Genomic DNA, 27,035 nt, shown 5'->3' on the forward strand with positions numbered 1-27,035 from the left:
GGAGAAAAAAACCCACCATAGCTCATTTAAGTGATGTAAAATACAAGTGATAACTGTGGGCACTGGAAACCAGCTTTCACCTAAATGGAAGCTTATTTGTGTAGAAAAACATCAAAAGACAACCACTAAAAATAAGATTTCCCACAAATTTCTAAAAATTAAAATTCTGAGATTTTTGTTGAAAAATTTGCTTCTTTGGCAAAACATTTAGCACAGACTACACTACTCTCAAATCAATGTTGTGGCTGGTTATTCAGGTCCTTCAACCAAATTTTTAGAGTCTCATTGCTTTTTAATTACAAAATGACTATCTCCATGGCCTCAAAATTCAAGGGTCAACCTAGGTGATATTTATAATGATAAAAAAGGGAAGACTATGGCATGCAGAGTGTAACTACACAATTCTGAAAATCTGGCAAACTGATCTCTATTTGTATATTTATAGGGTACGGCTAACATGATTATTACAAGTTTTCTGGAATGGAGGAACAAGGAAAATAATCTGCAAATATATCTTGACCTACTAAGTACCAGGCCATTAATGCAGTCTCCATACTATTATTCTTACATCAGTTCCTTAGAACTTTTTAGCCTTTGGGTACTCTAAGCTTTGGTTGGAATTATTTAGGGAGCGGTTAGATATATACAAAGAGTTTTATGCTTTAGAAATGTTCTTGGTTTGTCAAAGTGGAAAGATAAATATCACACATGCTGAAAATGTGAAGATAAGGTTTGTGAGAGCTGCCAACTATTTGGGTACCAGTTAGAAAGTATCTTCATCGGATTCAATATCACTCTTGGGTTTGGTAAGTCTCTCCAGTTCTTCTCCATCCTAAAAGGAAACATGAAATCAGTAATTAATTAGGACAAAACTAGAAATGTCCCATTTTTAATGATTACTAAGGAGAAACCTTACTAACAAATCATGGATTTTATTTAATTAAACTATAATCTTGTTAAATGAAATTAAATAAATAAATTCTTGGAAAGTTAACCGCAGGCATACAATGAGATTAAAAAATTGGAATGCACTTCAGTACATTTGAATTTCAAAGTTAACAAGAGCAAAGTAAGGAGCGGCCTCTGTTGGTCTTGGAGGGAAATGACTAAAGGCTGCAGAAATAGGTATAAACTAGGCCTTGTTACCTACATTGATTTTCTTCTACCTAAAAAAGTAGGGCAAGCAGTGTTATTAGACTGTTGGAAAAGAATACAGGATTTCTAAAACTATATTCTAACTGATAGCAGAGCAGGCCTCTAATTTTTTCATCTTAAGAATCTGTTGTAAATATCATCACTTCAGAGGCATTACTGAGGGAAGCTTTGCCATGAACTCTATCTAATAAGAAATAGGTTAACTTTCCCGAAGAGTAAAATGTTCATTGTGTGAACTATCTCATATTTTGTGTGTTCATGAAAACTGTAAATTTAAACCTAGATAGAGGACTCCATTCCATGTTTTATTTAAATATGTATCTCGTAACTTGAGCCTCCAAGAGATCACTATGCATTTGCAGCGATCCTTTTGGGAACCTTGGGAACCGCCGTCTTAGCGAGATAAACAAGGTTGCCCTTCTGGCACACTCTGGTTTATGAAAAACTACAGGGAAAAGAAAAGAAGCCAGGCTTTTGACTTATATTTAACAAGACTTACTAATGTCAAAGATCAACTTTTCTTACGAATGAGGCTTGTTTCCCCAACTACAGTGGGGTGGAAAGAGTAATGAATGGGTTTGGTACCAGTTCTTTCACTTACTATCTGTAACCCAGTTAGCCTCTCTGAGTCTGTTTCCTCACTTGTAAAACTAGGAGACTAGACAAGATAACCTGTGATGCACCTTCTGGTCCTGTGACTGTAATATCCTATGATACAACTAATGCATAAGGTCCTTGAGACTGTGATTTATACTTTTTCTCAACCCCTGACAGCATTATCATGAGCCCTTATACATAAGGAGTCCAACAAATGTTTGTTGAACGGTAAGTCACAGAGATCCAATACGCCCTGTGCCAAATCAGCACTGATCTATTTCTTTTCTTGTATAACTACACTTTGAATTTGGGAAGAACAGGCAAAAATGCAGCATTCTCACAAACTTACCCCACTGGAGCGCTCCCAAAGACTGCCACTTAGATCTCGGATCCTTTCTTGCCTAGGTGCGTATTCCAGGCCTTGAGGCTTGCTGGCATTATATATAAATATGGAGAGAAGAACTGACGGGGCTTCTATGAAAAACTCCAGGGAGGGCCTGAAGTCAAAGACCAAGACAGACACCGTTGTGATGACGACAGTGGTGACCTGGGCCATCAAGACATGGAACATGTTATCCAGGAACTTCAGAATAAAGGCCACTGAGAGGCCCTGGAATGCAGTTACAAAAATAAGGGCTACTGAAAATGCGTTGTGGCCATAAAAAAACCCACAGTTCTTAACCTGATCACGGTTACTGCTCTGAAGGCCCAGGGTCAGCCCATTAAAAAGAATGCCAAAGAAATAGAGTTTGCTGTTCTGTACAAAGATGCTTTCAGTGAGCTGGTTCCCTTCCTTCAGTATCTTTTCATTATAGATATTGGCCATCGAAGAAATAAAACACTGGACTATAATAAGAACATGGCCCAAGCCAAGACGGATATGACTGAAAACCCTGGCCGTGGTGTTCCACTGAGCTTCAGAAAAAGTCCACTCCTTTGCCGTGCAATTGTCTTTTCCGGAGCACTCACTTCTGAAAAGAAGACAGGAATTGGATGGGCTGAAGAAGGCATCATGATGAAATCCATGTCCTGCCAGGTTATTTTGTGAGGTCTCAGTCCCAGAAGTGAGGGCCACAATAGACAAAAATAAAATCAGGAGGGAAGCCCACTGTATCCAGTTTAGATGCCTCCTGTTCAAAGATGAAAAAAGAGATTTTAATACTAGTCTTTTTTCCTCCTCCCCTATCAACTGTGTCTACTGAAAACTCAATCACTTGAGTACTTGGTTGCATGAACCATACTGTTTTTGCCAGCATTCCCCACAATTCAAGTTCAAAGGAAACCCGTTAGGGTGTGTCTGCTTCTTGAACTTATTTTTTTTTTATTTTTTATTCTTTGGTACGCGGGCCTCTCACTGTTGTGGCCTCTCCCGTTGTGGAGCACAGGCTCCGGACGCGCAGGCTCAGCGGCCATGGCTCACGGGCCCAGCTGCTCTGCGGCGTGTGGGATCTTCCCGGACCGGGGCATGAACCCGCATCCCCTGCATCGGCAGACGGACTCTCAACCACTGCGCCACCAGGGAAGCCCTTGAACTTATTTATTTATTTATTTTTTGCAGTACGCGGGCCTCTCACCGCTGTGGCCTCTCCCGTTGCGGATCACAGGCTCCGGACGCGCAGGCTCAGCGGCCATGGCTCACGGGCCCAGCCGCTCCGCGGCATGTGGGATCTTCCTGGACCGGGGCACGAACCCGTGTCCCCTGCATCGGCAGGCGGACTCTCAAACACAGCGCCACCAGGGAAGCCTCTTGAACTTATTTTTTATCTGTTTTTATAGTAGCTGTCCCTTAAGGCCATTCAGTCATTTCTCATTTTAAGTTTCCTTTTAACCTACAGGTTTAACTAAGCCTCCTTCCTACCTTGGGAACTGATCTTAGTTGTTCGATACGATCACTTTTTAATCTCGCGATAAAGTAAGTTATAGCAGGGATTCTCAATCTAGTTTCCATGAACCAGAATAAATGTGACGAGCTTAGGATATCTGTGAATTCTTGCAGTGTGTGCCAAATCTTCTACATAGGTCTACATAGGAATTCCTGGTCTTCCCCACCCCCACCAGGTGATCCTTCAAAGATCTGTCAAATTTTCAAAGGTATTCATGACCCAGAAATGATTTGAGGAAGCTAGTTCCCAGACTCATGGCCTGATCATAAAATATACAGCAAACTGTTTGATAAGGCAAGGAAAAAATATTTTCAGTGTTTCAGTTGATGAAGTCCTAACAATGCTTTATTTCTTTATTTTTCCTAACAACAAACTTTTCAGATATGGAGGATGTGATGATTATTATTCCATTTTGCAAATTCATTCAGTTCAACAGACATTTAATAAGCAGCAACTATGTGCCAGGCATGCTGGGAAGAGAAAAAAAGACTTGGTCTCCATCCTCAAAGAATTTACACTTTAATACGGAGTGAGCCATGGAACTAAATGATGACAATATAATGTGTGACATATGATACACAGAACAATTGGGGTACACTGAGGAACAACACCTGAGTCTGGAAATAGAGTCAGGTAGTGCTTCGAAGAGGAAATGACACTTAGGCTGAAAGATGAAAAATAAATTGAAGTTTCTCATGTGAAAAGGGAGTTGGCAATATACCCAGGAAGAGGCAAGAGTCTATACAAAGGCTACAAGAAGGTACATTGACTAAGGAAAGAAGGGTATGGGACTCAGGAGGGGGCATCCAGGGAGGCTTCTGGGGGGAACACCACCTTCAAGTTTGAAGATCGATTAGTCAGGTGGAGAAGAGGCACACCAAGAACAGAGAGTAACATGAGCAAAGGCAGACGTGTAAAGCAACAGGTGAGAACTGAAGTTGCAAGAATTTTGGAGCCTTTGTTGAGCACCTACTATGGGTCAGGCAATTTCTGTTCTAGGGGAGGAAATGGTTCTCAGAGGTTAACTGACTTCTCTAAGGTCATGTATTTATGAAAGAGCAAGGAAGGAGTCTGAGCTATGGTTTTGTAAGTTCTCCTTCTGGACCAATGCACCTCTTAAGTATAATTCTGAGTTCCCAGGATGCCTGTACAGGAATATGTGGCTGATTTCACCAATGCTTCCATAGAGCTTCATGCTGTGAAACTGCTAACTGCACAGATAGCACAGACAGCAGCACACCTGTGCTCCCTATATGTCTTCTTGTGTATGCACTTTCATATAACCAGATCTAGCATGCAGTGATGAGACCAACACAGCCTTATAGTCCATGAGTTCAGAAACTGTCAGCTAGTCACATATATTTCTGAAGGTGCAGGTGGTACACATTTAGTAGTAGAAAGCAAATGGAACGGAAACCGAAAAGACAGAGATGAAAAATGGGTGCTCAATTTATAAAAATCATTATATAACCAAGTACTGTAAGTCAAGATAAAGGAGGCAATGATATACTCTACAGGTCCTTTAGAAGTTTTCAATTCTGACGGCTATAGATCTTCCACTAATATTGCCATGGAGAAAAAAGAATCCAAGGAAATAAAGCCTTAAATAAGCTAACCGGTACCTACTGCAAATAATTACTCATTCAAGATAATGTTCTAGGAAGGTAAAAATTATTAAGGATTAGGGTGAAAATAGATTTTTAGCAAAGAAAATAAAACAATAAATCATCCTATAAAGTCAGCTGAGGATCTGCACTCTTATAAATGATGACTGATTAGGCACGAAAGAGTTTGAAAAAGTTTGCTTCTTACGGCTTAGGTGATTCAACAGTAGAAACTCACTTAACCGACCTCTCCACTGCCCCAGTAAAACATTCAGATTGATGCGCAGAGCTGAATGCCTCTGGCTGGAAGGCTGCTGAACCTGAAGGCCTCTGCTCCCAAGTGAACTGTTTGCTCACAAAGAGTCTCTGTTCCAAAACGTTGTTTTTGCCAGGTGACCTCATTATTGTAATTATATATTTTAATGATTACAGAAATCATAAATTATGAGTGAATGAAAAGGATTGCTGTTTTCATGGAAACTAAGTTGAATGCTTTGGGAGGACAAAAGGCAAATCTCAAGACAAAAAACTTGCCTTTGAATTAGGTACAGGTAAGTCAGTTTAAGCTTAGGGAATGAATAATAAAAATCCAGAAGAATCTACTTGAAAAATATACTTAAGGCTTGCTCCACTATAATGAAATTGAAACCAGAAACCACAGATGATGTGTAATGAATGTAGGTTCAAGCAAGAAAGAAGCCAAAGAACTCCAAATCAGCAAACCCCACACGTATGCAAAGGAAAGGTTCCACTTTGAACCATCAAAAGAATGATGAATCGACACTTACATACCTTAAGTTAAATTGTCTAAAGTATGTATATATATTTTAAATGACATCCCTACTTTGAGTTTTCCTAGTAACTCAACAATTAGGTCCAAACTGTGTCAGATATGAGCATTTCTACCATATCTGGTGGTAAACCAAAGCAGAGCAAGAAAATATTTAAGTGGAAAGACGTAACTTTTTACAAGAAACCATGCATCATAACTTTCTAAATAGCACAAAGAGTGACCAGGGGCAGATTTATCAAGGGAAATTATAAATATTTATCAAGTGAATGAATGGTTTTGGAGAAATGCTTGTTATTACTGAGTGGCACTTTTATCTTTTCTGCTGGTTCAGAAAGTAAAGTTCACCGTAACTTCTAAGACATCCAACATATGTTTCAAAATGTGTTTCTTAAGAATTTTTTCCCTTCCCTTTGAAGAAATCACAGAAACTTATATACATTCTTTAGGTAAAAATAAGTGCTGGTTTTGGTTTCGCTCTCTAATCTCCCAAATCTCGATGTTCAGGCTGACATTATTATTCCCTAAAGCCTAGCAAACAAGATTATACAACTTTGCCAAGCCTTAAGAGCAAACCAATAGGGCTTTGAGGTATGCCTGCCACATTTCCACTTTGAACCAGTAACTATACTTCAGGGAGGAAATCTATGCATTCACATGGGGTTTAGAATGAGACATTTGAATGATGATACTTTTCACTTTTTCTCACTTTCAAATTCTTACAAGTAAGTTTTACATTAGTCACTGGACTTATCTTTTTCTACCTGTATAGCCTTATATCCTTTACCTGTATGGGAAAGGTTATTTGATAGCTCTGCTAGAGTCAAGTATAAGACAAGAGCTTTGATATTCTAAATGAGTTATTTATGACAAACAAATTAAGAACTTGTGATAGAACTCAAGCTATTCTTAGGTCAAAATTTTATTGCCACGGGCAAAAGACCATCAAATGACTCATGAAGAGTAGATTAAATAGGGAAAAACTAACAAACAACATACACTATCACCAACAAAAAGATCAAAATAGAACAAAGTTGATTTTAAAGTATAATAATAGGTAATACCTAAAAGGTATTCCCATAAAAGACATTATTAATTACCACATTTTAGCTTCACTATTTAGAGTAGCTTCAAGTGCTGATTTGTGAATTAGTCAAACTAAGACCCATTCTGGGAGCTAAGCGCTTGTGGAAATAATAAAAATGGAGTGATTTTATTGTTTCTTTAATCTAAAGAACTTCTAAGGATTCAAAACAGAGTGGTATTAACAACAAAGCAAACACATGCCTAAGAATCCATATTACTGCTCTGAATATTAAGAGGTAAAGTATGTAAAACAAAAAAGAAGTTTGAACTGTAGTTCATAACGTTGTTTGCCCCTCTGCCCCCAGCCTATCCACCTACACTCCCTCTTCTACAGCCAAAGGGAGCTGCCTGAGGGCTGTAAAATGCTTAGTGGCTCTGGGTTCCAGGCATAGACTCAGCCTAACTGCACCTATCTCATGGGGTCATTGTGGGGTTAAGTCGAAATAGGGTAGAAAGGCCCTGAGGAGACCTTAGTGTTTTCTAGTCACCGGTGGAGAGCATCCCCGCACAGCTGCCCACACGGCAGTCAGGCCACCCTGGGCAGGGCTTTTCCAAGTGCCCCTCACCTTGGCCCACAGCCCTGCTCATGCTCTGGGGTCATTAAAAAAAACAACTCTGGGCATAGCTAGAGCTACTAGCCAATTTCAAGTCAGGAAATACCTTTAAACTTATCTTCGGTAAATTCAGTTATTAATTTAATTTTGACATAATACTTGTATTATATAACAGCTTAAGTATAATACCATGTGTACTCATAAACTGTCACTTCACAGGGAAAAAAATTTTTTTTACTTGAAAAAAAAGTAAAAAAAAAAGCCCCAAACAAACAAACAAAAATACATGTTTTTGAGACCATCGCTCCCCTATTAATAGTGAGTATTTTATTGTGTGTCAGAGCCAACAATTATTCCTTTATGGAAGTGCATCCCTAATTTTATCACAGGAATCAATATAAAAATATTATTGCTTACATATGTTTTCTCAGAAGCCAACTTTTATCCTACAAAGTGACTTTCGTGCTGATTTTAAAGACTTTAAAACGTTTTTTTGGATTAGCATTCTTTAACTTGCTAGTTGAATTGAATTATTCTCACAATTCATAAATAAAATGAAGAAAGTGATAGCAAAAGCAAATTTCAGTGACTCTAACATTTAAATTGGATGAAATGCTATGTTCATTTTTTTCCCATCTCTTACATTAACTATTAAATTGAATGTTTCCTCAGGGTAAAAGAAAACCTTTCAAGAATTTCATATAATTTATGTACTGAATGCATCATGGGATTCAACAAATAACCACTGAGTGCCTATGGACCAAGCCCTTCATCCTTCCGTACACATCAATTATGAAAACACACTATGACATAGCACATTGAGAAACAAATTAAAAAGAGAACGTGAATGTAAAATTAAAATAAAAACAATCACAACAAATATAACAAAGAGTTAATTTTATTTTCATCATCATCATCATTAAATAACAAATTAAACTGGGGTTAAGTACCCAGATCCTGTATCACCTTAGGACATTCTGGCCTTTGCTTTGCAGCAGAGCTTATCTAAACTAAAAATGTTTATTTTATTCAAACGTTCTCCTGGAGATGAATTAGTGATAGCACTTGGAAAGTTTAGTAAGTTCACTCTTATTAATTGTAATTTTAACTAGATCCCTCATGCAAATCCTCTGCCAGTTAGAGCTTAAATCACGTAGTCAGCTCAAGGAGTTTAATAAGGAATTTGCCGCTTTTTATCACCTCCAAACTCCAAATAACAAATATATTAATCTTAGGAACTTCTTGGTTCCCTATTAGTGTACAGAGAATCTGCAAAAAAAAAAAAGCTATTGAATTCTTTGTTGAAAATCTGGCACTAAAAATTAAAATAATTAAAACCCAATCATCTCTTGTCTTTTGAGATGCTAAGAAAATATATTTCAAACATTGAATCGCAGAGGATTTAGACAGGCTAACACTGCAGCTGCTTTCCAGATGGGTTAAACAACTTGCCCAACACACAAAGCAAATTAGGAATAAAATCCCGGCCTTGGGATTCAGAGGGTATATCATCTGAAACAAGGCGGTGCCATTTTAAAGTATGATATATGCTTTCACAACAAGTTACTTACTTCAGCACTATCCTGAATAGAAGAGCTGTTGTTATAATGCTAAAATTTGAGAAGATAACAGCCATGGCCTAGAAAGAAAGAGAAGATAGAGTTACAATCCAAGCAAAGCACTGACCTCAGAAATCTCCCAGCTTGGTGCAAGTTCACCTGACAAAAAAAGCTTTTTGGTCAAAATCCAGAGGGGTTATTAGGGCAGCTACTTCACTAGAGGATTAAATTCTATTTTTATTGCTTGTTAAACTTACGTAGATATGATCAAATTATTGTACAGGCTTTGAAAATGTGCTGAAATTCAGCAAATGCCTGTGTAATAATCTTTATGTGCAGATCTGGAAATACGTAAAAACTCTATAAGTTTAGGTCCAGAAATAATGGTTACAATGATTATAAAGCATACTTTTTCAAGCTCTCAGAGACTTTTAACGCTGATTCTGTGGGTAGAGAGAAAGCAAGTACTGTTAGGCCCATTTATACATTAAGAAGATGGAGGTATAGGTTTTTAAGCGTTTTTAATGCTCTAGGAATTAAATCAATTTATACCTGGTTCAACTGTAGTGATTCAATACCAGTGATTCACTACCAAACTTATATTTGACAGTCCTTTGGATTTATTCACATTGTTCTAAACACTTAGAAAGGTGTTAGCCAGATTTTATTAAGGTTTGTTTTTGTGAATTTAGTCAAATTTCACATATGAGAATATTAATCTGAACATATATACATTTTGGCCCAGAAAATATGAAATTTATCACTGCCCCCATAATTGGATCTGACAATATTAATAATTTCTAAAAACAAATCCTACTGCCTTCCTCCTTGCTGTCACTTTAAATTGACCAACCCTAAAGAGTATCCACAATCTTATGCAACCAGCAAACACGACTGATATGCAGCTGAATTAAAGAAATAAGAGTAAAATCCAATAACAACTAGCAAAAATTCCAAGAATACAATATTGCTCTTTTCCTACTGACTTTTATGGGAACCATTATTTTAAGGGTTTTTTTTGCAGATGAATGCTTGTGAACCCCTGGTTAGGAGACAAGTAAGAGGAGATAAGAAAAGTACGTGGCTGGTTAAGAGTGGGGAAGTGGCGGCTCTGATCAATCACAGTTACAGCGCGGCTGCTGGCCTGGGGAATTGTGTCCACTCTGTCCAGGCAATAGTATAGAACAAATAAAATATCACAGCTCTTTGCCCCCAAACTTCCATGCATCTCTATTTAATTCTTTCCAATGAGGTGTGGGCATAGCACTACACAGAATATGTATGCCAAGTAATTTATTTTGTAATATCTGTGGCTGTACACAATCAGGAAGGAAGAGCAAAGCAAGAAGCTGTAAGAACAGGAAGTTGCACTCCTGCTTTGGTACTAGGGATTTAGCAAAGGGATATAAATTTAGAGGTAGTCTGTTGGATACAAATAAAACACAACAAATATACACTTCTTGAATGTGAATAATTATGTTGTTGGGAGGAATTCTCAGATCTGAAAAACAAAGTGAAAGAATTTAGGAGAGGACACATTTTAAATGGAATGAACTTTTGCTAATAAAATGGATCACAGAGCTGAAAGCAACTTCAGGTAATCCCCTGGCCTAGGTCCTTACCTTTGGGCCGGTATGGTAACACTATTCTATTTTACAGAGCAGTTTGGCCTTGCCTGGTTCTAATCTTTTAAATTGTGCAAAAGAATCAAACTCCTGTTTTCTACCTTAGTGCCCTCTTGACCCCTCCTTTTCACCCCACTTTCATACTGATTTGGATATACTTAAGAGGCTTCAAATAGAGGACTAGTGTCAACAGAAATTCTATTTATGATCAAAATGCCTGAACTTGCTCTTTAAAGAAAATTAAAACACATTTTCTTAAATGTGGCAATAGAAACCCTCGTTTTATAAAATGAAAATATAGAGGGGAAAATATACATGTGATCCAAACTGAGTAATAGGTAAAAGCAGAAGACACCAAACTTTAATTCTGATTACTAACAGCTCTCTAAATTGGCGTAGGGGATGCCAGGGGAGATGAGAAGTATACCTAGTATTATCAGTTATGGATAGCAGTTAGATTGGGAGGATATAATCTCTACCCTTAAAGAACTTGGTTAAATGACAGGACTAACAGAAAACGAAAATCATACCAAAAGAATACATATACACCACATTAAAACAAGTGTAAGAAAGAGCAGTACACTGAGTGTATAATTTTCTGAGTTAATCATGGGAGTCTGCTGGGAGGTCCTGGATGTTGAGATTAATATTAGAGGTGGGTGACCACAGGATGGCTCAGAAAATAGGCAGACTGGTTAAGGTTACAGAGAGAGAGATGGCTCTAGATTCAGTGGTCAGGAAGCAGCTCCCACAGATCAGTCAGCACAGTTTAATAGTTATCTTTCACAGTGGAAGAGTCTTGCAAGTGGATTGTTAAGTCAGTGCTCAGATGATTCTGCTCAAACCTCAGGAAGGCCAGTGAGGCAATGAGAAACTAACAGTGCCAAGGAAAACGATTTAAAAAAAAAGAGAGAAAGGTTAGTTCCAGGATTCATTTCTCTGTCTTTTCAATGCAGTCTTCTTTGTCATTATTTACTTACAGGCTGAAGATAGGAAAGGACATAGAAGACAATCAAATTATCCAGGAAATAAAGAAAGGCAGGAATGGACCACTTCATGAAATTAGAGAATTCCTTCCAGGAACCACATCTCAAGTTTCTATTTTGATGATCTTCTAAAGAAAGAAATACAGCAATAAATATATGAGCTTGATGAGAATGCACATATTTTTAGAGAAAGTAAATTGTATTTAATTTCTGATATAATTCTTTAAAAGAGACTTAATGAACATGCTTTCATAAGTGACTATTAGCCTTGAGAAATCAAGGACTACACAGGATTCCATTGTGGTCTTTCTTCACCCCACCACCGTGCTCATCTCTGACAACAGCAACACTTTAGGAATACTGATTTTCTTAGTTCCTGCTAACTTGAGACAGACGTATTACTGAAGAAGGCAACTCAGGACACACTTATGTTTTCTCTTACTACTCTGAGCATAAAGCCAAGAGAGATCAACAAGTTAAAATAAGTGGAACAAAAAATGTAGCGTTCATGCTGGGATTTTTTTTCCCGGGGCCGGGACGGTGGTGCTGTGGTGGGTGAGGGAATCAGGAAAGGGAGATAACTAAGTGCAAGTTTATATATAGGGGAGTAGAGAAAATTAACCTTGCTCATCCTAGTATGAGTTATTCTCCTATCTCTAGGTTTACAAAAACTTAAGAAGGTACTATAACGGAGAATGTAAAATAAAATGAAAAGATAGAAAACAATTTAAGTCTAACCCCTGTAAATACTTCATAAATTTCATGAGATTAAGAAATGTATTCCACTAACTAGAAACTCTGCAAAGCCTGAAACCTCTGAGAATGAAAAGACAACTTCTTGGGCAAGCCCTTTAATAGTGTAAATTCTATGTCTACCTCATGTGGGAAGGTGGATCAAAGTAGTAGAGAGAGCTAAGGTTCAACAACTGGAGAATTAATAGCCACAAAAGGGTACATATTTTGATCTGACGAAGGATTAGTACCCTTATTTGATACTATTTGCACCCTTATTTGATACTTATTTGATGATGAAACTGGAGCTCAGAAAAGTAAAATAATCTGCCCTAGAATACAGTCTCTCTGACTCCAAAGCGCTATGCTGTCCCCCTAAAGGCAATGGGGATTGTTTTGCAGTATGCTACATATCGCGTCAGAGAGCAGTGATTTAGATAATCCTGAATTTGAACAAAAACTAACTCGCTGTGTGACCCACCACAGGAACAAGTCAAGAGGCAGCACAGTGGACGGGACTCTAGGACATGTGGGTTGCAGTCCAGGCTTTGCCCCCTCCTACCCAGCACCACATTAACACTTACTACTTACTCTGAGTCTGCTCCTCACCTGCAAAACATGAGAAATCCTATTTCTATTTGTATCTTAGTATCCTCATATATAAAATTAATGGGCTAGACTAACTGATATGAAATGTTCCTTTCAGTTCTAAAATTTTTTGATTCTGTGATTTTTAACCAGTATATAATACCATTTCAAGACTCACCTTTCTTTAGAACCCAGAATGACACAAGTACACAGAAAACCAGCTTCACCAGTTCTGAGCACACATTCACAGTAGTTGGAAGATAATCATATTTGTTCTCTGAAATGTAACAGAAATGTTTTTTAATTATAAATTTTGCTCTATATAATGCTTACATACAGTAAATAATTTAGAGCTGTTTCTAAACTTAAAAGTTGGACTTTAAGGCTGGTTATATTGGGCTTCTCTGGTGGCACAGTGGTTGAGAGTCCGCCTGCCGATGCAGGAGACACGGGTTCGTGCGCCAGTCCGGGAAGATCCCACACGCCGCGGAGCAGCTGGGCCAGTGAGCCATGGCCGCTGAGCCTGTGCATCCGGAGCCTGTGCTCCGCAACGGGAGAGGCCACAACAGTGAGAGGCCCGCGTACCACAAAAGACTGGTTATATTAAACTTCATCCAGTTGGTTTTGGCTCTTTTGGATTTTTGAATCAATTCACCTAACGTGAATTCACCTTACCTCATTGACAAGCGTTTTATTATCCTTGAAATTGAGAGATATGCCTCTCATGTTTTCCTTCGAGTTCCTGAAAAATGTGTTGAGGAGGCTAGGGCTACAGGCGAAGAAAGCTTTGTGGCATTAGAGATCACCTTCTAAGTTGACCATTAACTAACAATCAGGGCCTGACTAATCAAACAGCTATCAATCTAGGTGGCTGAATTATTACCCAGCTCGTGATTCCTCTTGTGTGACTTGTCTGCCTTGCTTAAATCAAGGTACACTCTGTCTGTGATATTCCCTGAACTCAGAGTTTTCCTATCTGTTTCATATCATGGTACACATGGAAAACAATATTTGTTAGGCACTCTGGGACAAGCAGTATGTTGTGGTAACAGAAGGAAGCGGCTTGAGGCAAGAGGCAACTGGCTCAGGGCTCTTCGGTGGACAAACACACTGACACATCCAAACCCACTGACCAATCAGGAAGCTATATCCCAACCTACAAGTCAATCTAATTAGGAAATGAGGTTTGGTTAGTGTATCTTGACTTAGCTGTTATTTCTCTCCTTTTTCTAAAATGCTTACAAACAACTTGCTCTATGATTTTGCCAAGGACAAACATAAATTTTATTAGTTACTATTTTGAGGAATGCATTTTCTCAAAAATATGTGCTTGTTTCCCTTGGTTGTCATATGAAAAAACTGGCCAAGTACAAAGGAAAAAAGCCAACTCGACATTCTTGCTCCCCAGAACACTCTTTCTTCCTCTTTTCTGTGGTTTTCCCTGACCTTCACAACCTATGCATAGTCAATCCTTTATTCATCTCTGATCCTGTAGCACTAGTGTAAACAGATAGGGTAGGGGGTTCCCGGAGAAAGAGAACCAGGCGTGGCTTTCTGGACATAAGAGAAGCCATTTTTGGCCTCAGCCATCTTGTGACTTAAGCCTGGCCATAATGCTTGTCCTTGAACAGGTCTGAGTAATTAAGGATCTTAAGGGAACAGAAGAATGCAGGAATAAACTGTTACCCAGCAAGAGAAGTGACAATAGCAAAGATAACATATCAGTTGTAAAGACTCCCAGTTCAGTTTCAATGGTAAAGATGAGCCTGCATTGCTCAACTACCAGATCGACTAGAACTGGATGATGATGTTGACCTTTTCTGACCCTCCTGACTTCAGTCAACTAAAGCTGGATTCTGTCAACCACCCAAGCCCCTTCATAAAATGCATGTACCCTTTAGCTTAAAATTTCCCCAATTTTGCTGTTTGGGAAGACACTGCTTTGGGAAAGATCCCTGGTGTCCTCCTTACTTGCTACAAGTAATAATAAATCCTTCCTTCTCCCGATCTTTGGCTTGGTTGTGTCTTTTGGCTCAACACCTACCAAGAGGTGAACCCTGCTTTCGGGTAACACTACCTATAAACCTCTATAACAGTACTTGTAACATTGTATTATAGTTACTTTTTATGTTGTATGTCTTACCCTTAAAATGTAAGCTTTGGGGCTTCCCTGGCGGCGCAGTGGTTAAGAATCCGCCTGCCAATGCAGGCGACACGGGTTCGAGCTCTGGTCCGGGAAGATCCCGCATGCCGCGGAGCAACTAAGTCCGTGCGCCACAACTACTGAGCCCATGCACCTAGAGCCCGTGCTCCGCAACAAGAGAAGCCACTGCAATGAGAAACCCGTGCACCGCAACGAAGAGTAGCCCCCGCTCGCTGCAAATAGAGAAAGCCCGCGCGCAGCAACAAAGACCCAGCACAGCCAAAAATAAAAACAAACAAATTAAATAAATAAAATTTAAAAAGTAAGCTTCTTACAAGACAGGGATCATGTCTTGTAAGACATCCTAAACCTGGCAGTTAAGTGTTCTGCACTTAGTAGGCACTTAATTGGCTGTTAAACTTTCTCCATTATTCAAAGCTCAGTTAAAAACATCTCTTCCTCCCTCTTCTGAGCTCAAAGTTATACTGAAATCACATTTCCATTATCCTCCAACAATACTTTGCTTTACTTTCTAGCACAATACACATGAGCAAACATGCACGCACACAAATGGGGGGGCTTCATATCACAACTTTCAAACTCCTGTCACTGCTCTTTAACTCATTCTTGCTTTTCATCATTTTTGTTTTTCTCCTTGCATTTCTCTCATGTTTGATCCCGTATCGTATCACAGCATCATGTGTGACCTCTCTCCACTCTTCTGCCCACACTTCAACCTTACCTACGCCACATTCATCCTTATTGGTTTCCCTTCACTCCCAGAGAGAGGAGCCATGGCCCCACTGTTTACCCATTCTCCCCATTAAAACCTTCCCTTCTCTTCAGGGGCTTTGCTCCATTAATTATTTCCTCGGGCTTCAGTGTATCTCCTTTATCTTTCAATTAACTGGCTTCCTCTCCTCTCCTACAAATATGTTCAAAACTCCCAACTGAAAAAAATAAAATATAAGATCCTCCCTCTCCAGCTACCATACCTCCTCCTAATCTCCATAGAAGTGTCAATATTCATTATCTCCACTGTACCCACTTTCCACTCAGATCTTGCCCCCAAGCAGTTTGGTTTCTAATCCCACCACAGTACTCCAACTACCTAGTTCCTGAGATTACCAAACATCTTCTAATTACTAATTCCCAAGAGTGGGTTTTAATCCTTATCTTATCCTGATGTTGCAATTTCCTCCCAAACTCCCTTCTATAAGTCATGTGCATTTAGTTCTCTCACCTCTCTAATTCCTTCTTAATGTCCTCTGAGTGTCAGCACTCCTGTTAAATGCTGGCATTCCTTGGCTCTTTGTTATTTTCTCATTCTGTGTGGTTACCCTGAAGGAGCCCTCCGCTCCTTGAGTTTTAAATGTCAATTTAATATAAATGTTTCCAAATCTGTATTCTGGAACATTTAATGCTCACTAAACATATCCATATGAATGACTATCTCCTATTTATTCACTTAACTGGCATTTCCTTGACATGTGTGAAGTGCTAAACACTGCAGGATACAGCAGTAAACAAGGACACAGCTCCTGGCCTCATGGAAGGTACAAGAGTTAAAACTGTTAATTTCTCTAAGCTCTGTCCAACTGCTCTTCCTTCCTTAGTCTCCATCTCAGTTGAGATCATTGATCTACTCAGCATCCAAACCAGAAACCTCTGAACTATCCAATACTTCATCTCCTTTAATCTCCACATTCCACACATTCTCCGGGTCTTATCTTTTCTATGGTTAGAATATTTCTTGAATCTATCCTCTCTTCTCAATTCCTACTTCAAAAGCTTTGGTTAGTTTTCATCATCTGTGGCTTGAATTTGTAATAACCCCCTAACTGGCTACTTCTCTTCCCCTTTAGTCCACTCTCCATCCAGCTACCATAATAGTCTTTCTCATCTTACCCTGCCGTTTATATTCCTCCAAGTATTCCTCGTCCCCCAGACTCTAGGGCCTAGAGAATAAAGTCCCAGATGCTTAGCATGACATATAAAGTCCTCAGCGCTCTGATCATTACTGCCCTCTCTGGCTAAGCACTCCTTCCCCCCTCGTCCAAGTCCTTAAAACTTTTTGCTCAGTAATTCTGAACTACACATTCTCACTATCCATCCTGCTTTTTTAATACATCTGTTAATTTTTACAGGCTGTTGCTTCTGTTTTGAATACCTCTGCCCAACTTGTCTTGTGGATCAACTGTCACCTTATCAGGGAAGTGTTCCCTGACTGCTTCACAGTCCACATCATGCTCTCCCAGACAGAATATATCACTTTCTATGTAAAACTACCTCTGTATCTTTGGTATAGAACTGCACTTATTATACTGCATTTTCATGATGCATTTACATGTATTTCTCTTCTAATAAACTGTGAATTCTTGAGAATAAAGTCTATATCTTGTGCACTTTGAACTCTGCTAGTAAGATCTAGCCCAGCGCCTGGCAGAGAAATGTTAACTGAAAAAGAGACTTATGTACACATCCGACTCCCCAAGCAGACCATTAACGATCATGATGTCATGATTTTACGTGTACTCAATAACTAGTGAGAGGTTCTCAACACAGTTTTGTGGAATTAAACTGTTTAAATACAAATTCTTACATTAAGAATAATAAAAGATTTCCTGAGTATGTATTTATCAAAGCTAATAACCTGTACTGCTCCATTGATAATGTAGTTGAAATAGTACCTCACAAACCCCAAGTGACCAAATGTATCTCCTATTTCAAAATAAGTTATAATATATATTGCTATAGGCCCAGAAACACCTGTTGATTAAACCAACAGTCAGATGTTATGATCTGTTCTGCAAAGGTTTTGATCCTGTACTTAACTGACCCAAATTTCACTCAGCATCAAAAATTTTTCTTGGTAAGGAATGACAGTTTAAAGAACCAAATTTAAACATGCTTTATCACTGACATGAAGCAGAATACTTTAAAGGGTATTATCCCCATTTTATATACAAGGGAAACTAAAGACAAGAAAGATAAAGTGTGATTAGATGGCAGTGCTCCATACATATTCCAAATCTTAACTTACCTTCATTGGCTGAATATTTTACAAGTAGGATTCGACTGGAGCTTAAAGCAATGAATATAGCCCCCAGCAGGAATGTATACATTGCTGAAGAGGAGCTTAACACGGGATGACCACAATAATTGCTTTCCATTCCACTGTTTTTCAATTGCCTTAAAGAGAAGAACAAGTTCATGAGCAAGCCTACTGGCAGATTAAGCATAATGCAAATACCACTGATTTGTGAAGAACAGAAAAGGAATTTTTTAGATGTCTGGTTATGCCTATACCCAAAGCAAAAAAGTTGGGGAGTACAAGGGAAACTATGGGGAAAGGAAAGAGTCAAAATTTGATAGGACGGGGAACTCTAGAGATTGAAAAGGCAAGAGCCAGGTTAGAAGTGCTGCCAAAGGTAGGACATTTTAGGACAGCAGGATTCTGCAGAAAAGCAACTCTTTAACTTTCATTCTTATGAGCAACTTTGCTCTAGAAGATAATTTCATATTTGTATTTTTCTCCTCAGTAGCAGTTTTTCCATAGGAGGAAGAAAAAGAGCTTGATGGGAAAGATTTCGTTACAATAATGACCGAAATAGAAATATCTGAAACACTGTTAATTTATACTGAACTACTGTTGGAAGTAGAAGACGACTTAGAAATCAATGGCTCTAAGGCCCTCTTTTGATATGTTAAGGCCATTAAACTCCAGATCGGGTAACTACCCAAAGCAACCCAGAGTAAGGATAGTGCACAGTGCCTGGGGGATTGGTGAGAGATGAGCTGGAAATACCACTGCCCACAGCCCAAGGTGGGCGTAAACCTACCAAGGCCAAAGAGACACCTCCCCTTCTCGGGAAGAGCAGCTTTCCCTCCACGATCTAGGAACGCCTTCTTGTCACACATGCGCAGGAGACATCTCGTCTGGGGCGCCCTCCCCTCAAACGCACGCGCACTTCCTAGTCCCGGGGGGCGCGGTTACCTCGGTCCCTTGGAAGAGCTTCTAGTGGAAGAGCGTACATCCTAAAGCTGAGACAGTAACTGTCTAGGTCCGCAGCAGCAGCAGCGGTAGCTTTTAGGGTCCATACGCAGAGAACCTATGGGAGGAAAAGAAAGGCGAATAAGCCTTTGGAACCAACCCTCCTATTCCGTAACAAAAAGCACAATAAAGACCCGACTGAGCAAAAGCGGACCTGGCGCCCATTGCGCAGGCGCGCTCAGTGTTACGCTTCCGGAGGGAGGGGAGAAGCGACCCGATCCCGCCCCAGCGCGGCCTTTCTCGCGTCACGTACCCGGAGACTCCTGTGTCACGTGAGGCCCAGGTGGCGGCGGAGCTACGGCCAGAGGGCGAGAGTAAGAAGCGGAAGCCGGAAGGGGCGCGAGTGAAGGCTGGCAGAGAAGACTCCTCCCGAGAGGGCAAGGGGTGCGCGTGCGCCCTCTTCTTTCAGCGCAGCCCCGCCGCCCTCGCTCGCGGCCAGGTGACAGCTGGGCCTGGCCTGCTGCGCGCTGCCTGGGGCGCGAGGAGCGCGCGCCCTGCCCTTGCGCGCCGCGCCGGCTGCCCTTCCCCCTCGTCCCGTCCCTCCCGTCGCGTCCCGTCCCCTTGGGTGCTGCCGGCCGGTGCTGAGGCGAGTCGGCGGCAGCGGGGACATTTTCTGACTCCCGACCACTGTCCCGGCTGCCCTTTCCTCTCCGACGCGGGGCCGGCCGCTACTCCGGCCCCAGGATGCAGAATGTGATTAACACGGTGAAGGGAAAGGCACTGGAAGTGGCTGAGTACCTGACCCCGGTCCTCAAGGTAAGCCGGGCTTGCCGGGGGTTGTCAGGCTCACGCTTGGCTCTGCAGGGACCGAGGACCGGACGCCGGGGGAGTCACGGTGTTGTCCGGTGGGGAGCGGTGTAGGGTGGTACGCGGGAAAGGGTGCAGCCCCCTCCCGCGGTCTTATCCAGCTGTTCTCTAGGGTAAACTTGGAGCGACGCTCTGTGCGTACTTCACCCGCCAGAACTCAGCTCGTCTGGGTACATCGGGTTGGAGCGTAGTCCGCAGCTAAGTGGGTTTTAGAACATTAAATCCTAACCTCGGAAGTCTTTTGAACTTTTTAAACAAGGATTTTGCTTATTTTAAAGAAATGAATCTGTTTGGTACTAAAATGACATGTTACTTTTTTTCTTTCAAATTTGGTAGTAAGTCTTGTAATTAGGAGTTTGAAATAGTAAGTTGTGAATGAGGTCGCAGCTTATTAGATTTCAGTGGAACAAGGTGAAATTTGCAACATTATTTCTTTCAGTACCGTTGAACCCAGTTTACAGGCAAAACCCCCTTTCCCAAGTTTTAAAATAGCTGAAACTAGTTCATCTTGGACGTCAGTGATAACACGGAGCAGCTTGACCCTTCTAGATACATAATTTTTTTTTACATTGGCAATAGCAGCATTTTTAAACTAAAAATTGTGACACATTAGCTATTACAGCAGTGACTGACTTTCTTATTTTCAAAGATAAATTAATAGAATTGCATTCGAGTTTTTCTTTTATAACCCTCTATGGTAAGTTTTTTGTTATTGTATCTTTATTTTTCCTTTCTGAAAAGCGAGCAATGATAGTAAATGAATAGCGATTTCTTGCTTAAGTGTTTTTTTTTCTTTAAGCTTTTATTAAAATTTTACAAATCTTAGTGTAGGAGGAAATATCCATGGACATGGTTGTTCCTCTCTATTCAAGAAGTTACTCTGGTGTTCTAAGAAGATTTTACTTTGCTCCCTTTCCATGACAAAGCGAAATATTAGTCCTGCAGTTTTTAAATACTTATTTCTAAGAATGGTTTTAAAATGATGTCTTGTTGGGCCAAGTTAAAAAAAAAGTTTATAAATGAGAACTCCAACACTTGCTACGCTTACATTTGTTTACTGTGAAACCCATCATAATTAAGATTGTTCAGTCAACTTTGAAACTATTTTTTTTGACATTTGAATCGAATGATTCTTTTGCATATTATGTCATCTTATCAGAAACGTCTAATTTACTAGGCATACAGCATTTAAATAATACACAGTTATTAAAACTTTTTAGTTTCAGGGAGAGAGGAGCGAGAGAAAAAAACCTCCCACATAAAATATAAAACTGCTATTTTGAACTTATAGGATTATGTATTGAGAAAGCATTCTACTTGTTCACCAAACTGAAAGGATGTGTTAGCTTGTTTATGTATTTTTAGTAATAAGGAAAGCAGAATTAATGACCCTTTCCTTGATCTTCCCTGTGCAAACTGTTGGTTTACAGAGTGAATTCTTGTAGTTTCCTACTAGACATGGGAAGGCAAGGAGAAAAAGCTAAATCCCTGGGAAATAGATGATGATTTATCCCAACAAGTAAAAATTAAGAAAAATCATGGTTTGGAAGGCACATGTACAGTAAAAGCCAGAGTCCTTACAATGAACTTCAAGCCTATACTTGTTTGGTAGAGGGTCCTTTCTCACCTACTACTGGATTTTAAGCAAAAGCTCTTGTTCACTTTTGCTTAAAAGCCAGTCTGACCTTCTGTGTTATCCATCAAGCACTCTCTTGCCTTGGGTTTTGCATTTGCTCTTCCCTCTGCCTGAAATGCTCTTCTTCCAGACAGCCTTGTGGCTGGTTCCTTTCCTTAAGGTCTCTACTCTATAGTCACCCATCAGTGTAGTCTTTTTTCTCTTACCATCCTAGTTTAAATAACCATCTCTCTCCCTCCACCCCTGACCAGTTTCCTCTCTGCCCCATTTTTCTTTTTGATATTGATGACCATTTGGCTTTTCTCCCTGAACTAGAGTTTAAACTTCTTATGAGGACAAGGAGGGGTATGGTCTATTTTATTCACTCTATGTCCCTATTACCTTAAATAGTGCTTGGCATATAGTAGTTATTTGGTATGTTTTGAATCAGTAATGTTCATAAGTGAATCTTCATTTTTGTAGATTTCTACCACAAAACCTTATGTATAACTTAAACTTTAGAAAAATTTGGTAAGTTGCATCCTTGCTTTAGAGGAGACAATATTGTATAATATCTTGGTGGAGATGAGAATAATGGGAAAGTATTAAGTGATTTAGGACTTCTAGATTTGGTTTCTAATATTACTCAAATGAGACATTGGCTGAATTGTAATATGTTTAAACATCTTTAAGACGTTTTTCTGTTCTGTAAAATGATATTTCGTCATTTCACAAAATTATTTTGAGGTTTAATGTTTGTATAAATCTTTTTTTTTTTTGCGGTACGCGGGCCTCTCACTGCTGTGGCCTCTCCCGTGCGGAGCACAGGCTCTGGACGCGCAGGCTCAGCAGCCATGGCTCACGGGCCCAGCAGCTCCACGGCATGTGGGATCTTCCTGGACCTGGACCGGGGCACGAACCCGTGTCCCCTGCATCGGCAGGCGGACTCTCAACCACTGCGCCACCAGGGAAGCCCCTGTATAAATCTTTGAATGTTTTTCCAAAGAGCTTTGCTCTAATATAGCACTGATCACATTATATTGTGATTATTTTCATGTCAGTTTCCTCTGTTATACTTACGTATTCCTTGAGGTCAGGTACCAGTGACAGATTGTTTTTTTTCACATGCTCCATTACCTAGATGGGTACCAAGCACATAGTTGCCCGCAAACATTTTTCAGTTGAAAGTGAGAGAGAGTGTAATACTGTTATTCTTTTTACTTTCTATAGGAATCAAAGTTTAAGGAAACAGGTGTTATCACCCCAGAAGAGGTGAGTATTGAAAATATCAGTATAAAGCTGTTATTTTCTACAATTACATAAAACTGGGTGGCTTTTGTGTTTTATAAGAGAACATCTTGAAATTTAATCTTGATTTGAGTAAAATTAGATCCTGTTGACTATGTTAGCAATTTTGTAATTGTAATTACGATAATAGCAGTTTCTATTTCCCATAAAAGAAAATGTAACTTCCCTCTCAGTTTGTCATTTCTCATATTTTTCTGTAATTCCTTTTTATTTAGAAGTGAGGGTGGGAGAGGAAATGGAAAAGATTCCTATAGTGACTTATCTTTCACTAATATTTGTATTATATTGAGCTGTGCAGTGGACTCTGGCGTTTGGTTGTCTTGCTTCTTTCTACCCCAAACATGAGTTTTTATGGCTTTCCATTTGGAAACTTTGTCTCAATGCTTGGATATTAAGTTTTCTATCAGTATTTAGCTTAAATATTTTATTGCTACATACTTAACATTGATTTTTTTTCCCACCATTCTTTCACTTTTTCTACTAACCAGACAATGATGAATCTGCTTAATACTGAAACAAATGGCTCTTTTATAGGCCAGTTGTGTTTTATATACTTTTTTTTTTTTTTTTTTTTTTTTTTTTTTTTTTTATGCATTACGCGGGCCTCTCACTGTTGTGGCCTCTCCCGTTGCGGAGGACAGGCTCCGGACGCGCAGGCTCAGCAGCCATGGCTCACGGGCCCAGCCGCTCCGCGGCACGTGGGATCCTCCCAGACCGGGGCACGAACCCGCGTCCCCTGCATCGGCAGGCGGACTCCCAACCACTGCGCCACCAGGGAAGCCCTATATACTTTTAATACAGAATTATGTTTTGAGGAATCATTTTACTTGTTCACTAAATCTATATAATAAAAGTATTGTCTTTCCTTTAGGTAGTTTATTTTGTCTTTAGAGAAATACATTCTGGTCTAAAAATCCTTTTGGACTCCAGTTTTATGAATAGTTATGGTTACAGCAGACTTATTTTTTAGTCTTAATGAATGGTAAATAATTTATTTAAGCTTCACCTTTAACTCTCATTAAAAGTACCAGTCATTGGCAATGGAACTTTATTGAAATGAGGCATGTTGTATGATCTGGTTGTAAATTCCAAGACCTCAAGCCAGGGAATTAACTGATCTTTTAGTTTTCAATTGTGATGGAATCTCTTCAGTCCCAAATCCTTGTAAGTTCAAAGGATGGTGTGCTTAACTGAAAATTTTATCTAAAATTTTATCTAAAATTGTCTTCATGTTTAGTGAAGACACAGAATAGTATGGATAAAACCTAGAAGACCTGCCTTCTAGACCCATTTCTCTAATTTCTCCTATTCTGACTTAGGCAAATCAATTAATCTATCTAGGCACAGGCCTCATGTTTCCTCATCTTTAAAATGAGGGATGTTGACTCGACATTCTCTAAAGAATCCAGTCTGCCTTAGGCATCATGAGTTTAATACCTTGAATGCCAAATAAAACTAAATTTTGAGCTGAAGGATATCATTAATGTTCTTGAAACTCAGTATCTAAAATAAAGAGCAGAGATGAAAGTGTGCTGTTTTTCTTGTACTCTTTGACTTTATCTCCTCTATGTGAAAATGGCTAATTGGTAAATAGATAGTTGAATTTAGAGATACAAGTCTGTGGTCATTGAATAGAATTAAGCAAACCATTTTAAAACAGCTACTAATCCTACAATGAATAACTCTTACACTTAATTGTATCATGAAGTGATTTATGAATTTCCCCATTTTTAAACAAATGCAAGGCAAAAACTAGCTCAGCTGGGTACCAACCACATAATGCTGAATTGAGATAGAGTGCAATTATGGGATTTAATTAGATTAGAATGAGTCTAGAGGAAGAAAACCAGAAGACAAAATGCTTTGGATCTGTACTATACTGAGTTGATCTGTTCATTTGTTTTCTCTTACTGTTTCTGGGCTTCTGGCTGTCAGCCTCTAACTACCTTTTTGTTTTCATTGAGAGGTGTGGAAGTATTGTGTTTAAAAATAAGGACAGGCATTATCTAATATGGTACTGTCTGACTAAAAATACTTTAATGTACAACATGTGTATGACTTGAGTAATAGAGGATAGCTTGAAGAATAAAGTTGTTCATCAGAATGGTAATATTGATTCTACCTTGTTAAAGTTATTCAGTCTTATCCAATATTTAATCACTAAGAGAAAGCTACTGTAAGCAGTATTGAGAATTTAGAAACTTGAATCTTTCATTTGAACATAGGAAGCCTGTAATAATAATAATGGCCACTGCTAATGAGAGCAGATATACACATGTACTAAATATCATTAGTAGCATAGCATTCTATGTTCTTTTATATTTTTCCTTATCTTCTAGTGTTTTTGTTATTTTTTCGATGGATGCCACCAGAGGTGCTGGGGAATAAAATATTAGAGTCTTGTGATCTCAAGGCAGTATCATTAAAGAATTTTTAAGTTTTTAATTCTTTGTTTTGCTTGCACTTTGTTAAATTAATACTTTTTTGGTGATGATGAATTAATTCCCAATAGCCGTAGAGTTATGCAGCATCTGGTTGCAAAGACCCAAAATGCTTAAAACCTGGGGGAGAGGGTATTGATTTCATTTGGGTGTTTGTCTTTACCTACTCCCTTTAAGTAGTAAAGAAATTACTCAAATAAAAGAACAGAAACATTTTGTAAAGTTACTGTTGGAAGTATGCTGCTAAATCTTATCTTGTTAATCTATCTTCTTAAAAGAAGTTACTGCCAGAACTCTTATTATATAGAGTTTTATTCTCTCAAATTAAAGCAGAATATCATACATAGACATATGTATGTCATATGACATGACATAGACATGTCAGAAAGACATTAGAAGGTTAAAGATAATATAATTTTTTGCTGTATAATAAACCCATGAACGATACATGATTTTAAGTTAGAGCTGTTGTGAAATAGTAATTGGGGACGTATGTGTGCATATAGCTTGAGTTGGGACACTGCAGTTGTGTTTAACAGACTTTCATTTTCTGCTCTCAAGAATAAGCAGGACTTCTGTCTTACGATAAGATCAGTCCATGCTCATGTATAATGGAAATTCTCAGAAGATTAAACTCTTTATTCCTGAGTCTGTTTTTCATTTCTGAAGAAAAACAAAAATTTGTACAACGTTCAGCCTGCCCAGAAAGTCCAAGATGTGTTAGAGGATTCAATTTTTTAATTGTCTTGTTGTTTTCTGATTCAATCCAAAAGCTTCTAACTTTTTCCCCATTGTTTGGCAGTACATTTCTCACTTTTATTAATGATTCCTTTAATATTGTGAAAAAGCTTTCAAAATAAGATGTTACTTAATTTTTTTTTAAAATGAGGAAGAAAAACTGTGTGCACTGTGATGTAATAAACTATTCTTACATCATAGACCTGTAGTTATTTAGTAATTTTTTCAAAGATCTTCATTGACTTTTCAACCATTAGCAAGAATCGCTCTACATTTCATTCATCCATAAAGTGGTTTTTGGCATTTTAAAATCCTGTTGTGTTACCCTTATTCATTTCATGGTACTGTATGCTTTTGGCATTATCTAAATCCAGTGAGTACAATTGAATAAAAAAATTAACAGCACTCAATATTTTTTCTTCCAAAATTAATATACATTTTCATGGATGTTAAAAATTTTGTAATTTTAATAAATATTCAAAAATAAATCTTTAGGCTGGTAGAGCAAGTTGGTGCTGTTTGCATTTTAATTGATTATTTTGAATCAAGTTTACACAGGATGGTCCCTTTGGTATTTTGCCACCTTATATTCAATGATGTTCAATTTTTCTTTTTTCCTTTTTTCATATTTCTTCTAAATCTTCAATAGTTTGTAGCAGCTGGAGATCACTTAGTCCACCACTGTCCAACATGGCAATGGTAAGTACTCTTGAGTGAGGAATAGAAAGTTTATAAAAGGTGTGACTTCATAATTTTGGCAGTTTACAAAA

At 38.9% G+C, this 27,035-nt stretch overlaps 2 protein-coding genes across 2 annotated transcripts in view; one reads left to right on the plus strand and one right to left on the minus strand.

Annotated features, from left to right (window-relative positions):
• Positions 1 to 763: 763 nt before the first annotated feature.
• Positions 764 to 18,475, minus strand: SLC35A5 (solute carrier family 35 member A5). The gene is made up of 6 exons (XM_065876678.1): positions 18,346 to 18,475; positions 13,338 to 13,436; positions 11,834 to 11,967; positions 9,241 to 9,308; positions 2,102 to 2,882; positions 764 to 832 (listed from the first exon to the last, which is right to left on the minus strand). The coding sequence occupies exons 1-6, from the start codon at positions 18,473 to 18,475 to the stop codon at positions 764 to 766; spliced, it is 1,281 nt and encodes a 426-aa protein (XP_065732750.1).
• Positions 18,476 to 19,619: 1,144 nt separating this feature from the next.
• Positions 19,620 to 27,035, plus strand: part of ATG3 (autophagy related 3) — a 29,379-nt gene continuing 21,963 nt past the window's right edge. The window contains exons 1-3 of the mRNA XM_065876272.1: positions 19,620 to 20,112; positions 23,009 to 23,050; positions 26,915 to 26,964. Of these exons, the coding sequence (XP_065732344.1) occupies positions 20,041 to 20,112; positions 23,009 to 23,050; positions 26,915 to 26,964 (164 nt within the window). The 5' untranslated portion in view covers positions 19,620 to 20,040. The remainder of the gene's footprint in view (positions 20,113 to 23,008; positions 23,051 to 26,914; positions 26,965 to 27,035) is intronic.

The sequence above is a fragment of the Phocoena phocoena genome, chromosome 4, assembly GCF_963924675.1.
Source record: "Phocoena phocoena chromosome 4, mPhoPho1.1, whole genome shotgun sequence".
In the NCBI taxonomy this organism is placed as follows: Eukaryota; Metazoa; Chordata; class Mammalia; order Artiodactyla; family Phocoenidae; genus Phocoena; species Phocoena phocoena.